Genomic DNA, 15,726 nt, shown 5'->3' on the forward strand with positions numbered 1-15,726 from the left:
AAAGATACTGTACACATTTTTATAATGAAATAAACATATAAATTAAAAATAATAATAAGTTTAAGCAACTTAAACCCAAATTACGTGGCACCCCTGGAATGTTGCTGCGGCACCTCGGTTGAAAACCATTGGGGTAAGGAATTCTTCCCATATATAAATGCAAAGAAAAGGACAAATAAGATTGGACCCTCATGTAATGGATGTGGGGTAGTATTAGATACCCCAGCTGATGTTGCAGATGAACTCAACAGTTACTTTGCATTGATATTTGCAGAAGAAAAACTCTTTGTGTCAATGAGAAATTATGGGAGTGAAGTTGGAAAATATCTAATTAATAATATTGAAATTTCATACGATTATTTAATGAAAAATCTATCAAGCCTAAAGGCGTAATTCTCCTATGGTTGATGGCATATACCCTATAATTTTAAGGGAGGTGGCAAGTGATCACATTGAACCATTAAGGCTAATTATGAGAGCATCATTGGACTCAGGAGAGAATCCGTTGAATTGGAAAAGTGCCAATGTATCACCAATACCTAAAGGCGGTTCTAAGAGTGTAGTGAGAAATTACCAACCAGTCAGTCTAACTTCAGTACTAGGAAAAACATGGAGGCAGTGATCAAGGGTGGAATTCAGGATCATTTAAATAGAAATGGAATTCTGAAGGATACACAGTATAGTTTTGTAAAGGGGAACTGTTGTTTAAGAAATCTGGTTAGCTATTTTGACAGGGTCACTCATGAGCTGGATATAGGGAATAATTTCGACATATTTTTTATTTAGATTTCAGCAAAGCATTTGAGTCAGTCCCACATGAGTGGTTATTTTATAAGCTGGAACATGTTGGAATCACAGGGAAAATCCTTAGATGAATAGCAGGATGGGTTCAGGGCAGGAGGCAGAGGGTTGTGATAAATGGTTATTCTTCAGATTGGGTTAATATAAGAAGTGGGGTTCCCCAAGGATCAGCATTGGGACCACTGTTTTTTTTTTTTGATTGTCTTAAATGACATTGACGAAGGGATAGAGGGCGTGATGTCTAAATTTGCAGATGACGTAAAGATTGGTAGACTAGTTGATCATCACTGAGCAGAGCTTCTTCAAAGTGTTCTAGATAGACTTCAGGTATGGTCAGAAAAGTGGCAGCCTTCACTCTTTTCATTGTTTCCATTGGTGTACAGCAGATTTCCACTTGATAAATTTGTGATTCATTTCTTCTTCTTGTTTCAGCCAATCAAATGATATTGCAATCTACATTTTCTAATTCCTTTTCTAGCTCTAATATCCTTTCTTTACCGATGAGCGATCTTACATTGTAACAGGCCAAGTTCAGGTTCCTTGCATGGCAGCCTGGTCGTGCCCAGAGATCCTTTTCACCTCTTCCACTCTGATCCTCTCGCTGCTGTAAGAGGGAGAGTAAAAGTTGCTGGGGACTGAGGGCCATTTGTTTCATTGTGTTGTTATATTTAATAAATTGCTGAAGGGTTTGGTCTTTTCCTCTTCGTGGTGACCAGGCTTCTTCAAGAGAACTACTCTACACGTTGATTGCCACTAAAGTGATGTAACAGGGCTTACCTACGAAAAGGTGTGCATGAGTGGATTTTAAGGAGGCAGGCCAACCGGACTTCTTAATCTTCTAAAATAGAGAGATATTGGATCCATCATTGTTTTAGATTGAGTGTCTGATAACACACAGAATGCCGGTTCCCCTCTAAGTTTAACATAACGTTAAATTTTATCTCTTATGTACGTATTTGTCCTCTGCGGCAGCTTAGTCAACAAGGAAGATTGCTGCCTGCCAATCATTTGGTGAGGTCTAGATTCAATTCCCACTATAGACTGGTGGAATTCTGTAAGTCTCTTCAATTAGTGCTCTAGTTAGCCAATCTCTGGCAGAGGAGTTCAGTTTTCTCCTGTCGGTTATTCGATATTTTTCTACCCACACAACATGCAAATCATCTTGTGAACACACATGTACAGACAAAGGACACATGGCATCATTTGGAATTAGAAAACCAATATGGGAAGGGAAAAGAATAGGAGATGACTACAATAGGAAGCAGATGCTTTCCTACCCATAGTTGCAGTTGTGAGGTAATTGTACTGTGGTGTCATACCTATTTATTTTCACATATTAAATGATTTTGTATGTAATTATAATTGTATTGTAATTAAAATGTGTATAAAACATTAATATAAAGAAGCTGTGAAAAAAACTATATGTTCATTTGAAATGTTTTATGCTGATGGAAAGTCATAGGGTAACTTAACATTTTTCTCACAGGATATTCAAGAAAGATTAAGTTTATATGATCCATTCCAGTTCGTGTGTACTTTAGCTGAACTGTAATTTGGTTCCAAAGAGTTATCAGGGTACCTGTCATTTAGAATATTCAAAAAATTGAAGGTTTTTTGGGTTCCAGAATCAGTACAAATCTATAAATTTTTTTCAGTTGTTTTAATTGGGAATTTGTTTTATATTGATTATTTAAAATGTCATACATATGTGTCTCATTGATTTTCTGCACAATTTTCTTTAGTGAACTTATCCAGAAGAAAACTGTGAAGGTATCTACAAAATCACGTGATACCGGAGGTGGCTTTCTTTTGGAAGAGGATGAAGATGATCAGGAAGTTCAGGAAAGAGTTATTACACATCCACTTGCTCCTCCTATTGTAGAAGACCGACCCCACTGTGAAGAATGTGAACAAGAGTTTTTAGACTCATTTCTGAATACACATTTTGATGTATCTGTATGTGATAATTGCAGGTTTGTTTATTTGTGATGGCTGTAGATCATTGTTATAAATTTTGAGTGTCATATTAGTAGTGATGTATCACATCAGAACCTTGCCGTTCAAAGGGAATATGTTCTTGAAAGTTATCCACAGATGGCAAGATTAAGGGCCATTTTGAAAGGGCAGTTAGGCTCCCAGTTCACAAAAAAGGTGAAAGGGATTCTTGCATTGCTTCTGTTGTAACATGCAGCAGTCTGGAAAGCAAGGTGTTGGGGATTCTAAAGCACTGCTGTGGGCCACCATGGAACAAGTAAATATATGGGCTGTGGTAGAGTAAGGGTAAGAACAATTGTAAGTATACTGGCATGTATGCTAATAGTAGTAGCATTGTTAATAAATTTCATATTCGTGAAATTTATTAACACTGCTCCTAGTCATCAAATGCAGACATTGCAGGAATGTCAGTGATGCGTTGTCACTTTAGCATTAGCAGTAGCAAAGGCACATGATGCAAGAAAGCAAGCTTATATAGCATCAGCCAAAAAAAAAAAAACCCTTATTTCACCAATCCACTCGCTCCAAATGTTTGTCAAGTTCTGCCTTGAATCGATTTAAGCTATCAACTTCTACGACAGATGGAAGTTTGTTCCATCAAACTTCCATTGAATTTATGCCCTCTCAGGCAATTATTCTGAGTAAGAGGAAGAATCTCATCAGCATTGAGCATGCTCAAACCATTCAAGGCTTTATACACCTCAGTCAGATCACCTCGTAGGTGCCTAGTCTCCAGACACTATTAAATTTTGTTTATTATGAGTATGTGTATCCAGTTATTAGAAAGGCAAATGTATGTGGAATGTGCAGTTAATAAATAAATAAAATGTATTAACATATTAATTATGCATGCTGTAGTTTAAAATAAAACAAATATAGAGGTGAATACTGTAAAAGCATAAGCTCTTGCTAAAACTTAATGATGAAAACAATCAGTACTGTAAGTCCTTTCTATAAATAATTTGTACAGAAAACACAATTAATTGTATACAGGCATACCTCGGTTAACGTTACCTCTGATAACGAAGCCTCGATATAACGAAGTCCGCAATTTCAAGCCCCATTTAACATAAAAAAATATTCCATTTTTGTTTAATCACCTGAAATATAAACAAATATTGTCAAAAAAACAACTTTTAAGAAAAAGCTCTTTTGTTGTTAGACAATGCTCCGGGACATCCTACTGATCTTAACACGTTGGACATATGCATTCCTGTCAAAGTTGTGTTTCTTCCAGCAAACACAACTTCCCTGATTCAACCATTGGATCAGGGAGTAATAGCATCATTTAAAGCTTATTATCTGCGTCGAACTTTAAGCAATTTAACTGAACTAGAGGATAAAGAGGAAATGACAGTTAAAACGTTTTGGAAAAACTACACCATTAAAAACGCAATAGAAAGCATTGATAGTTCTTGGAAAGAAGTCACTAAGAAATGCTTAAATGGAGTTTGGCGCAAAATATGGCCAGAAGTTGTACTAGAAGAAGAAATTAACATCCAAGAATTAGAAATGAAGTTATCCAGATGGCTCAATCAAATAGGTTTCGAAAATGTCGATGAAGAGGATGTTAGAAATTTATTGAATGCAGAAGATGATGGTTTTTCAGTGGAAGATTTAGAAAGCCTTGTTAGCAACGAAGACAAAGATAATGAAGGCGAAGTTAAAAAAGTACCTGCCGAAAAAGTATTAACAACCAAAGATTTAAAAAGGTGCTTAAATGATCTTGAAAACGTTTTAAATTTTTTTAGTGAAAATGATCCTGACTTAGGAAGAAGTGTTATAGTTAAGCGATCAGTGTTAAATGCAATAACTCCGTATAGGCAATTGTTAAATGAAAGAGAAAAAAAGCATAAACAATCAACTTTAACCTCATATTTTAAAATGTCATTTCACTTTGTATGTAAGTTGACTGTTTATTTAATAAAACTTTTCTTTGTTCGAAAAAAAGCTTTTCATTTTCTTTACGTAGGAACGTATCCCTATTCTGGCCATAGTATTTTTACCTCTGAAAACGAAGTTTCGCTTAACGAAGTAATTTCGTGGAACGCATCCTATTCGTTAATCGAGGTATGCCTGTAATCAGACAATCTGTGATCTCCTTCACAGCATTGAAAGAATGGTGCATTTGCTGATTGGTTCTGGATTGTCTGTTTTGAATAAGCTATGATCTTTATAGGGGACAGTATTCAGTGTTAATGGACAGAGTTTGGTTCAGTTAGCCACCTGCTAGCTGTCTGAAATTCTGTTTTGGAGTCTTTTGGGATCTCCTGATGCTGGTAGAATTAACACTGGAGAGGGGGAAGGTACCAAAGTAGGGAGTTTGCCAAGTGAGGAGTCTGAGGTATCTCTTTGTAGTCCTCAAGCCCTCAAAACTGACCAGGTCAGAAATATTCTCTGTCTCAACAGGGGTTCATCAATTATGTCATTAAGAGATGCATCCAACAGTTTGGGCACCCTTTCCCCACATCAAGATGACTGTGATAGCTTCCCCATTTCACTTTCTTACTCTCCAGAGTGGGGGAAATCTATCATCAATATGGCTAAACAGCACAGCATAAAGGTACATTTTACAGGCACCCATAAGCTTCACCAGCTTCTGATAGTGTTGGGGGTTCCTCTTCATTCACCTGGGAGGTGCACGACTGTCTGCTGAATGGTAAATGCTACATCAGGCAGTTGTACTGCATAGTTGAACATGCTGGGGTGACTTGGGGGAGTTACATTGCAATTCACAGCATCTGCAAGGACCATACCTTTAAACTTATTAGGCCTAAGATTCAGTTTTGGAGTTTCCAAAAGCCTAGACAGGGCCCACCAAACTGGTGACTGTTGGCACCATAGTGCCTGCCACTAAGGCTATGGCAAGTCATTTGCTGGGAATGTCAATAAGATAACATTTTATATGGATTTTGCTTTTATCCAAGTTTGTTGTAATTATTTACAATTACACTGAGTGATCACTGAATTATGACCACCCCCTATGAAAACTGAATGCAACCCGTTGACCACGTGAGGTATAAGAGTGCACAGTTAGTCGAACTATGTAGCATAGATAAGGTGTCAGTGGTTCAGTAGGTAGTAAAATTCCGAGCATGATGGGTAAAAGGAAGGATTTATCGGACTTTGATAAAGGACAGATTGTGGGCGCTCAACAAGCTGGTGCCTCGATTTCCCAAACGTTGAACTATTGGGGTGTTCGAGAGCCGCTGTAGTTAAAGTGTACCAGTACTGGCATCAAAATTGTCAAACAACAACCCAACGGCAAAACTGCAAAGGTCAGCGAAAGGTTGATGTTAGAGGTGAGTGCCGGGTCTGACGACTCATACAGGCAAAGCACTGTTGAAGAGTTGACTACCCAATGCAACATAGGCCAACCCTGAACAATATCTGGCATGACCATGCATCGCACACACTCGCACATGTGGGCTATACTAGCAGATGACCTCAACGACATCCTCTCCTAACCAAGGTTCATCGGTGTAAAAGACTTGCCTGGTGCAAAGAGCATGTAAGTTGGACATTAGAACACTAGAAGAAGGTGCTGGTCAGATGAGTCAATTTATTTACTCCACAGCGTGGATGGTTGTGTACAGATTTGGTGTCAACAACATGAGGCTCTTGATTCATCATGCGCGGTATCAAAAGTGCAGGCTGGTGGAGGTGGTTGTATGGTGTTGGCACGTTTCACTAGCAAGAACTTGGACCCCTGGTGCATGTGGAACAATGTATCAGTGGTTTCCGCTATCGTCAGCTGCTTGCTGACTGTGTATACCCTGCTATGGTACACTTTTCCCGAATGGTGATGGTGTCTTCCAAGATGACAATGCGCGAGCCATCGGGCACTTGTTGTGAAGGAATGGTTTGAGGAACACAGTTCTGACTTCCAGCATAGATTGGCCTCCGAACTTTGCTGATATCATTCCCATAGAGCACTTGTGGGACACTATGGAAAGCATATCAGGCATCTGGATACACCAATCACCTGCATTGCTGTGCCATTACACACAGCTTGATTGGCCATACCCCCTGAACGCTTCCGACATCTTGTTGAATCAATGCCATGTTGGATAGCTGGTGTACTGAGAGCAAAAGGAGGACCTATGAAGTATTAGGTAGGTGGTCATAATTCAATGATCACTCAGTATATATGCCAAAGGAAAGTGCAATATATAACATTGCTAAGAGAGGAAAGAAACAAAGTAATATTTTATGTTCATTATTCTTTGTACTGCGTTGAGTCGCTTATGCCTTATCCATCGGAATGAAACTTCCCACTGTCAGTTTGTAGTTGCAAAGTTAGTGAAAAATATGAAGTTTTGGAAAAAGGAGAATCTTGTTCCCTAATCTTATACTACAAAAATGGTAATTTAATATATCGTCTAAAAATAATTGATAAATATAGTTATGAAATAATTTTTGAATTTTAACTATGAATTTCTTCCAATTAAATTTTTTTTGTTGTTGCTTGTTTTTTTTTTTTTTTTTTTTTTTTTAATTTAACAGTTTGTTTAGAATCTCATTAATTTTTTTTTTTAAACAAATTAGTGAAGAAGTACAAATTCAATTTTCTTATTAAAAAATTTAAAGATTGTCACTGTTTATTATTAATAATTTTTTTATTTAAACCATTATATTTATCTGTTTGAAAATAAACAAAGAATCTAATCCATTTCTTTTAATTTTTATTTTTCTGTGTACCCCCAATTGGCACCGGTAATACTTCTCTAAATTCTCAAATGTTCCCTCAAAGCTGAAAAGTTTGAAGGCCCTAGCCTAGACCATCCAGCACAGCCAACATCAACAGAAACATTGCAGAATTTCCTTCCTCCCCTTCCTGGATATCCCACTTTCCCCAACCTTAGCTGACCTCTTCTCCACACAACCTTTCCCACAGAGAGTTTCTAGATGCCTGGACCATCGAACATAGCCCAAGTGCCATTAACAACAGAAACATTGGCTGATTAACTGCCCTCCCCAACCCTTCTGGAATTCCCTCTTCTCCTAATGTCAGATGCCATCCCAAGAGGTACCCCAGACACCTGTCCTTGGCATATTTGTGCTACTTCATTTATACTACATTTTTAACTTTTATACTACTTACATTGTGTTACTTCTGTGTAGAAGATTGTCCTTCAAGTCCTATATTATGTCATAGTTTATTCATTAGCTGTAATTATATATTACTAATTATAACTATAAATAGTTACTTCTCATAAATATATAATTAATTTTTTTTAAAATCAGTATTTAGATGCCATACTTATACAATGTAGCAAATAAGGTGACACATTATGGTACTTCTGGGTGGTGTAACGGGCATAAGTTACACCATCCAGAATATAAATATTGTCATTAAATCTGGTGGCGTGATAAATTCTTTGTACCAGTGAGTTTTTGTTAATTGCACATAACCGTTGTATAATGGTAACAGCAACGCATATTGTCAGTGAAGCTAAAAGTTTGTTTGAACTGCTTTAAAAATTGTAACATTATTATATTTGATACAAAGATCTTTCATTGTTAAGATAAGCCTTTGAAATATTTTCTAAATACCCTTTAGGTACAGTGCTCATATTTCTGTAATCTTTTTATAGATTGGTAACTTTCACAAGGTCAGTTAGAAATTGCCTCCTATTTTTTTGTTTAATGCAATTTTTCAGGTAATTATGTGAAAATTGCATTTTATGTAATCCCAACATTAATGAAAATAGTTATTTTCCATTGCAATCCCCAGTTTTCTGAACAGTTTATTCCAGTATGAACAAGAGCATATATTCCCATTCTCTAAAAGTCTCTTTCCTTGCTGCTCAACCACTATTACATGAACTTTTTGGTAAATTGTCATCTTATTAATGATGTTCCCAGAATTCTTCCTTCAAAGGAATTACCAAAAAAATGATTGATTGCCAGGTCCACACTATAGGAACATCGTAGTCCATCCAAATTTTATACTGATCTCATTGTTCTACTCTCTTACATGTTGTCTGGCATTGTTATGGAGTTGCAGTTTCTCTTTTTTAGTTTTGCAGTTTTCCTTCATGCATTTCTCTTGTGAGATGAATTTGTTAAATGCAAATTTTCGGATTTTGTAGTGTGTTCATACAACTGTTTTAATTCACAGTTTTTCACGCAGATGTTTTTCTCTCATCTTCACCTTATGTGATTTGCCTAGTGTCAGAAGGTGTCCACATTCACAGTTGCATTACTGTACACTTTCTGAGTCATTCATGTGCAATGATTTGGATGTCATCTTTGGCAATTAAGAATTTTATCATGCACATTGTTTTTTTATCTGTATGTCAAGGTTTGTCATTTTCTGATCTGCTGCTACTGTCTGTTTCATCAAACTGTAACTGTGAAAAACTGCTGTTGAGCATTCTTAATATTACAGTGGTTGGTACTATATCAGTATAACTTCCAGTAGCATATTGCCAGTGACCTACACCAATGAGCCAAAACATTATGACCACCTACCTAATATGACGTTGGTCCTCCATGTGCAGCCAAAACAGCTTGTACCCAGCGAGTCATGGATGCTACAAGATTTCGAAACGTGTCTTGTGGTATCTAGTACCAGCGTAACCAATAGATCCTTTAACTCTCATAAAGTCCGCAGTTGAGACGCCACAGATTAGAGTTGCTGTTCCTACACAAACCACAGATGCTTGATGTGATTGATGTCTGGGGAATTTGGAGGCCAGGGCAATACCTGGAAGTCTTCCTCATGTTCTGCGAACCAGTCTCGAACAATCCGGGCAGTGTGGCAAGGTGCATTATACTGCTGAAAGACTGCACAGCCAGAGGGAAAGACCATTGCCATGAAAGGGTGTACCTGGTCAGCAATGATGTTTAGGCAGGTGGTAGACATCAGAGTGCCTAGCACATGGATGACTTGACCCAGGGTATCCCAGCAGAACATTGCCCAAAGCATGACACTGCCGCCACCGGCTTGTTTTCATACCACGGTGCATCCAGGCACCATCACTTCCCCAGGTAAATGACACTCGCATATCTAGCTGTCCACATGGTTCAACAGGAAACACGATTCATCGTACCAGACGACCTTCTTCCAATCACTCAAGGTCCAGTTTCGATGCTCGAGTGCCCATTGTAGGCACTGTTGCTGGTGGACCGTGGTTAGCATGGGCACTCGGAGTGGCCTGCGGCTACATAGCCCCATTTTCAGCAGGGTTCGATGTACTGTGTGTTGTGACACATTACTCCCATCACCAGCATTCCAATTACTGGCGAGTTGTGCCACAGTTGCCCTTCTGTGGCACAACTACAATGGGCACGCCACATTGTAGTTGTGCCACAGAAGGGCGACAAGCCACATACCATCCGGGAGAGCCTTCACTCACCTCAAGCATCGATAAGCCGTGGTCGTCCAACACCTCACCAGCGGTTCGTGGGTTTCCCCCTCTTCAGACCACTTTCGGTAGGTACTAACCACGGCTGACCGAGAGCATCCCACCAGCCGTGCCGTGCCGTGCCGTTTCGGATATGCTCTGACCCAGTCACCTGGCCATTACAATTTGGCCATTGTCAAACTCACTTAAGTCCTTTCCCATCTGAAGAACAAGAATAACCCTGATTAACGGAGCTCAATATATCAGGTGTTTTTTATACTGTGTCCCGACCCACACACGCACCGTAGTTCACCTGCAGTTGCTTCGATTTGCATAACGACTCTCTGGTCATGTTTTGGCTCATCGGTGTAAGGAGGGGGAAAAAATTGGCATTACTGACCCATATAATTTTCCATTTTTCCATAGATAAAAATAAATAATATTGAATATATAAAATTAAATAATGAATAATAAACATAAATTTTTATCTTTCAAAAAAGGGATGCAAAGGGAAAACACCGTCTTATTACAAAAACAGATGCCAAAAAAGAATTTCTTTTAAAAGACTGTGATTTTGACAAACGAGAACCTCAACTAAAGTTTCTATTGAAGAAAAATCCTCACTATTCCCGTGGTGATATGAAGCTTTATCTTTACTGCCAAGTAAGTTATAACAGTGTCTTAACTAATAATTTTTTTTGCAAAATACAATTAATGTGCCTTTATGACTACTTGTAGCAAAAAAACTTATGGTAATAAGTTAAAAACAGGTTTAAATACATGATGGACAAAGCAGCAGGAAAGTTGTTTTAGGATGATGAAAATTATCAGGTGATATAGTGTCAGTGTTGCAAATATTAATTTAACTTTAAAATATCCTAATTAGTCAAGTTCATGATGAAGCTTATAAAGATTTATTATAACACAACCAACCTTTATTTTATGCATATAATAAAGATAATGGAAGAGCAATTGTTGAAGCTAAAAATACAAAAGGTGCCTGGTGTGGTGTGGTCTATCCAGTTATATTAAGAAAGCAGCAAAAAGGAGGTAAGTAAACCTTAGCCATAATTATGAGATCATCCTTGGATTCAGGGAAGGTCCCTATGGGCTGCAGATGTGCGAACATATCCCCAATTCACAAAGGAGGGGTCAAAAGTTGACATGGGTAATTACAGACCTGTTAACTTAATGTCTGTTCCAGGGAAAATAATGGAGTCACTGGTTAAAGAAGTAATGCAGGACCATCTAAACAGGAATGCAATTATACTGCAGTCATCAACACCATGGATTTGTTAAGGGGTGGTCTTGTCTGACCAACCTGATTGGATACTGTGATGCAGTAACAAAGTAACTGGATGTAAAAAATAATTTTGATATCATATACTTGGATTTCAGGAAAGCTTTTTATACTGTTGTACGTAAAAGACTGCTGGAGCAGTGTGACATTAAGGGTAAGTTGCTACTAGGGATAAAGAGACGGTTGAGTGGGAGAAAACAAGACTGGTTATCAATGGGGGACTTATTAGTGGAGTCCTGTAGGATTCAGTGCTGTGCCTATTGTTGTTTTCAATATTTATTGATGATATTGATGAAGGTATATCAGGCTTAATGTCTAAGTTTGCAGTTGATACAATGGTTGGCAGGGTGGTTAATGAGAGTAATCAAGGTAAGCTACTGAAACAAGATCTAGAAAAATTAGGTCGACGGGTTGAGAAATAGCAGTTGAAGTTTAACATTGACATGTGCAAGGTACTTCATCTGGGTAGCAGTAATCCCAGATTAACATACCAACTGTGTGCTGCTACAATCAGTGGGTGGAAAATGAAAAAGACATGAAGATAATTGTGCTGTCAGATATGAATTTCTCTGAGCAGTGCAGGTAGGTTGCCAGGACAGCTGAAGGGATTTTGTCAATGATACAGAAGAACTTTGCTAGCAGGGATAAGAAGGCGATTATCCCTTTGTACAAGGCCATAGTTAAACTGCATCTTGAGTACTGTATAATGTATACGTGTCTGGAGGCTTCATTTTAAGAAGGATGTAAAATGTGTACAAAGAAGGACAATGAGATTAGGGAATAAAAGGGTTTTCTTACCAAGAAAAGCATCAGTTCTGCAAATTGCATGTGGAGACTAGGCACCTACAAGGAAATCTGATTGAGGTGTTTAAGGCCTTGAATGATTGAGTAAGCTCAATGCTGATGCTATTCTTTCTCTTGCTGATACTACACATATGAGGGGACATAAATTCAAATCAAGGCAGGATAGATGTATGGAAATTTGCTTTCAGCAAATGGGTAGTTATTGTTGGAACAAACTTCCATTTGTTGTTGTGAATTAGGTACTTTGAATAAATTCAAGGAAGAACTAGATAAATTCTTGGAGATGGACAACTAAGGTGGGTAGGTTTTTTTTTTTTTTTTTGACCTTGACCAGTGCTCTATAAACTTATTTCATTGGCACTACTAATACTAATACTGCATGCAAGGTACTGTTCATGGGTAGCAGTAATCCCAGATTAATATACCAACTGTGTGATACTACACTTAGAGCAATACTGAATGAAAAGGTCCTGGGGATAATTATACAGACAAACATGAATGCTCTGATCAGTACAGATGACCTTCTAGGACAGCTGTAAGGTTTTGTTAATGATACCAGAAATTTTCTCATTGGTATACAGGAAGTATGATAATGGGGTTTTGTCAGTGATATAGAGGAATTTTTGCTAGCACAGATGAGGAGGTGATTATCCTGTTATATAAGGCAATGGTTAGGCCACATCTTGTCAAATACTGCACAAAGTCTGGAAGTCTTTTAAGGAAGAATGTGGACCTGTTGAAACTGGCACAGAAAAGAGCAATGAGATTATTGATGGGGACAAAATGGCACTCTTACTAAGAAAGGCTTCAGTTCTTCAAATTGCAGTGTTTGGAGACTAGGCACCTGCAAGGAGATCTGAGTTGCTTAAAGCTTTGAATGGATCGAGTAAGCTAAATGATGATAGCTTCTTTCTTCTTGCTTTGACTTCACACATGAGTGGGCATAAATTTAACTTGAAGAAACATGGTTACAGGATAAATGTGGAAATTTTTCTTCAGTAAGTGGGTAGTTGCTTGTTTTTAGAAACTTCCATTTGCTGTCGTGGGAGTGGATAATTTGAATAAATTGAAGAAGTAGAGAAATTATTAGAAGGGATAGTGTGTGGTTAGTTTTGGTTATTTTCTACTTTTGAACTTTTCAAAATTGATTTGAAAAGTTCAAAAGTAGAAAATTTATTTTCTCAAATGGCTTTTGGGTTTATCCCTTGCAAAAACCATTAGTTACAGCTTTCTGAGAGTCTTTACTTTCACCATGATTGCATCCAGCTTCTTCTGTTGCAACATTATTGATCAATAAAACTGACTCACAAGTAGAGTATATTTGCTCTTACTCCAGCATGACTGGTTTTGGCTAATCTACCATATCACTCCTCTGTATCCGTCTTTTATTTCTTGACAGTCTTGATAATAGAAAGTTTAGTAATTCAGACATGCCAACATCATTAAAAATATATTGTCTATATTTTTAAGATAATGAATTGTATGAGTGATAAGTAGAATTTCCACCATTAAGAATAAAGAACCAAAGCAAAAAAAAATTAAATGCACAGCCCACTTACTACAGTTGAACTTCCTAAATTTAGCAACAATGAAACCTGAACCTTGTCATATCCTAGAATTTGTTGGATGATCATATTATAGTCATACAGGAAAATATATATATACAGGAATCCCTCGATTAGTGCGAGACTCGAATTAACGCAGTTTATATTTAGCTACCAATTTTCGATTAGCATGAATCAAAATTTCGATTAGCGCGGTATTTTGGCTTGACCTAAAAAAACTGAAGCTGGTGATGCTACGAAAGTCAGTACTAAGCTACGAATGTAAATACACTGCTAAAGAGGCCCCGGGTGCCAAGCGTTTCCGTGGCCAAGCGATTCTTGCGAGTTTATAAAGCGTTTTTCCTCCAAGTGACAGAGTTTTCCTTGTTTTTCTCTTAGAATTAATATTTTCTGTTAAGTAGCTCTACTTACTTAAAAACACTAAGAAGAGAGCCCAGAAGAAGGCAAGTACCTTTTTCTTTAATTTAGCTAGCTGTACTAACTTACTAACTCTACGCTTGGCCACCAAGCGGCACTGCTCCTGCCTCCCCGTGGCGGGGCCGGTAACCTGGGTGGTAAAGGCAAACCCCCAGGGCAAAAAGGAGCGATCATGGATAAAAATCATTATCCAAACTTAGAGCCTTTGAGCTCAAGAGCGGAAGATTCTAAACATGACCATGACTCAAGTCAACCTAAAAGACTGCGAAGAGAAGCAGAATGTCATGACGATTGCCCAAACTTCCTGGTGATTCATTCCCTATCTGCCCAACCTGTGGGTAAGTTGTCACCATTCTTAATTCAGAAAATCTTGGAGTCAATTGCTGGATCACAAAAAATGGTTAAAAGACTGCAATCCGGAGACCTTCTGATAGAAACAGCCACCTCAAAACATTCTGAGCGGCTATTAAAAACAACAACATTTGGTGGGTTGACAGTAGAAATTACTCCCCACAAAACACTAAATTCATCAAAAGGTGTCATCAGCGAGTGGGATCTAATTACAGTCTCCGAAGAAGAACTACTCCAAGAACTCAGCAGTCAGAAAGTTGTAAATGTAAAACGGATCATGACGAAAAAAGATGGAAATCTTACTCCAACAAGATCCATCATTCTGACATTTAGCACTCCAGACTTACCATCCTGTATTAAAGCTGGTTATTTAAACTGCCGGATTCGACCATACATCCCGAATCCTGTTCGTTGCTTTAAATGTCAGAAATACGGCCATTCCCAGCAGGCTTGTCGCGGGGAAGCCACATGTCCCATCTGTGGCTCTAAAGATCACACCCAAGCAGATTGTTCAGTCAAAACTCCTGTTTGTCCAAACTGCAAAGGAAGCCATCCAGCCTTTTCCAAAACTTGTGAGCTATGGATAACAGGAAAGAAAATACAAAAATACAAAATTGAAAATAAAGTCACGTTTCCTGAGGCACGTAGACAAGTTATGTCGACCATGCCTAGTGGTCGTTCTTATGCAGCTCGAACTAGAAACTTTGTTTCTACTGCAGCTCAAACGGATGTATCAGTTCCGCCTAACACCTCTCTAGCGAATTGGCTTAAATTTACACTTTCAACCTCTAAAAAAGATAATCCTCCGAAAAAAACTAGCGAAGCCACAAATACTCCAATCAGTATTCCTACTCATACCCCATTAGTCTCAGTTGAAAAAGAACAATTAAAATCTCACTCAGTCTCAAAAAAAATGGAATCGCCTACCAATAATATGGATGTAGATGAGCTGCTAAGTAACGAGGAGCCCATTCTAGAACTCCATGCAGATGACACCATGGATATTGGACGCCCCACATTCCCAAAAAAAGACCGGAAGAAATGTCCCACGAACAAAAAACAGTCAGACGAATCATCCTCAGCTAAATCTAAATAATGTATAACATCCTACAATGGAACTGCAGAGGACTAAGTAGTCATT

At 38.1% G+C, this 15,726-nt stretch overlaps 1 protein-coding gene across 1 annotated transcript in view; it reads left to right on the forward strand.

Moving 5' to 3' along the window:
• Positions 1-15,726, forward strand: part of Xpac (DNA repair protein complementing XP-A cells homolog Xpac) — a 56,249-nt gene that overhangs the window by 16,214 nt on the left and 24,309 nt on the right. Inside the window, exons 3-4 of the mRNA XM_090378939.1 lie at positions 2,544-2,774; positions 10,649-10,811. Coding sequence (XP_090235065.1) covers positions 2,544-2,774; positions 10,649-10,811 — 394 coding nt within the window. The remainder of the gene's footprint in view (positions 1-2,543; positions 2,775-10,648; positions 10,812-15,726) is intronic.

The sequence above is a fragment of the Mastigoproctus giganteus genome, chromosome 1 (assembly GCF_048544385.1).
Source record: "Mastigoproctus giganteus isolate SK-2022 chromosome 1, ASM4854438v1, whole genome shotgun sequence".
In the NCBI taxonomy this organism is placed as follows: domain Eukaryota; kingdom Metazoa; phylum Arthropoda; class Arachnida; order Uropygi; family Thelyphonidae; genus Mastigoproctus; species Mastigoproctus giganteus.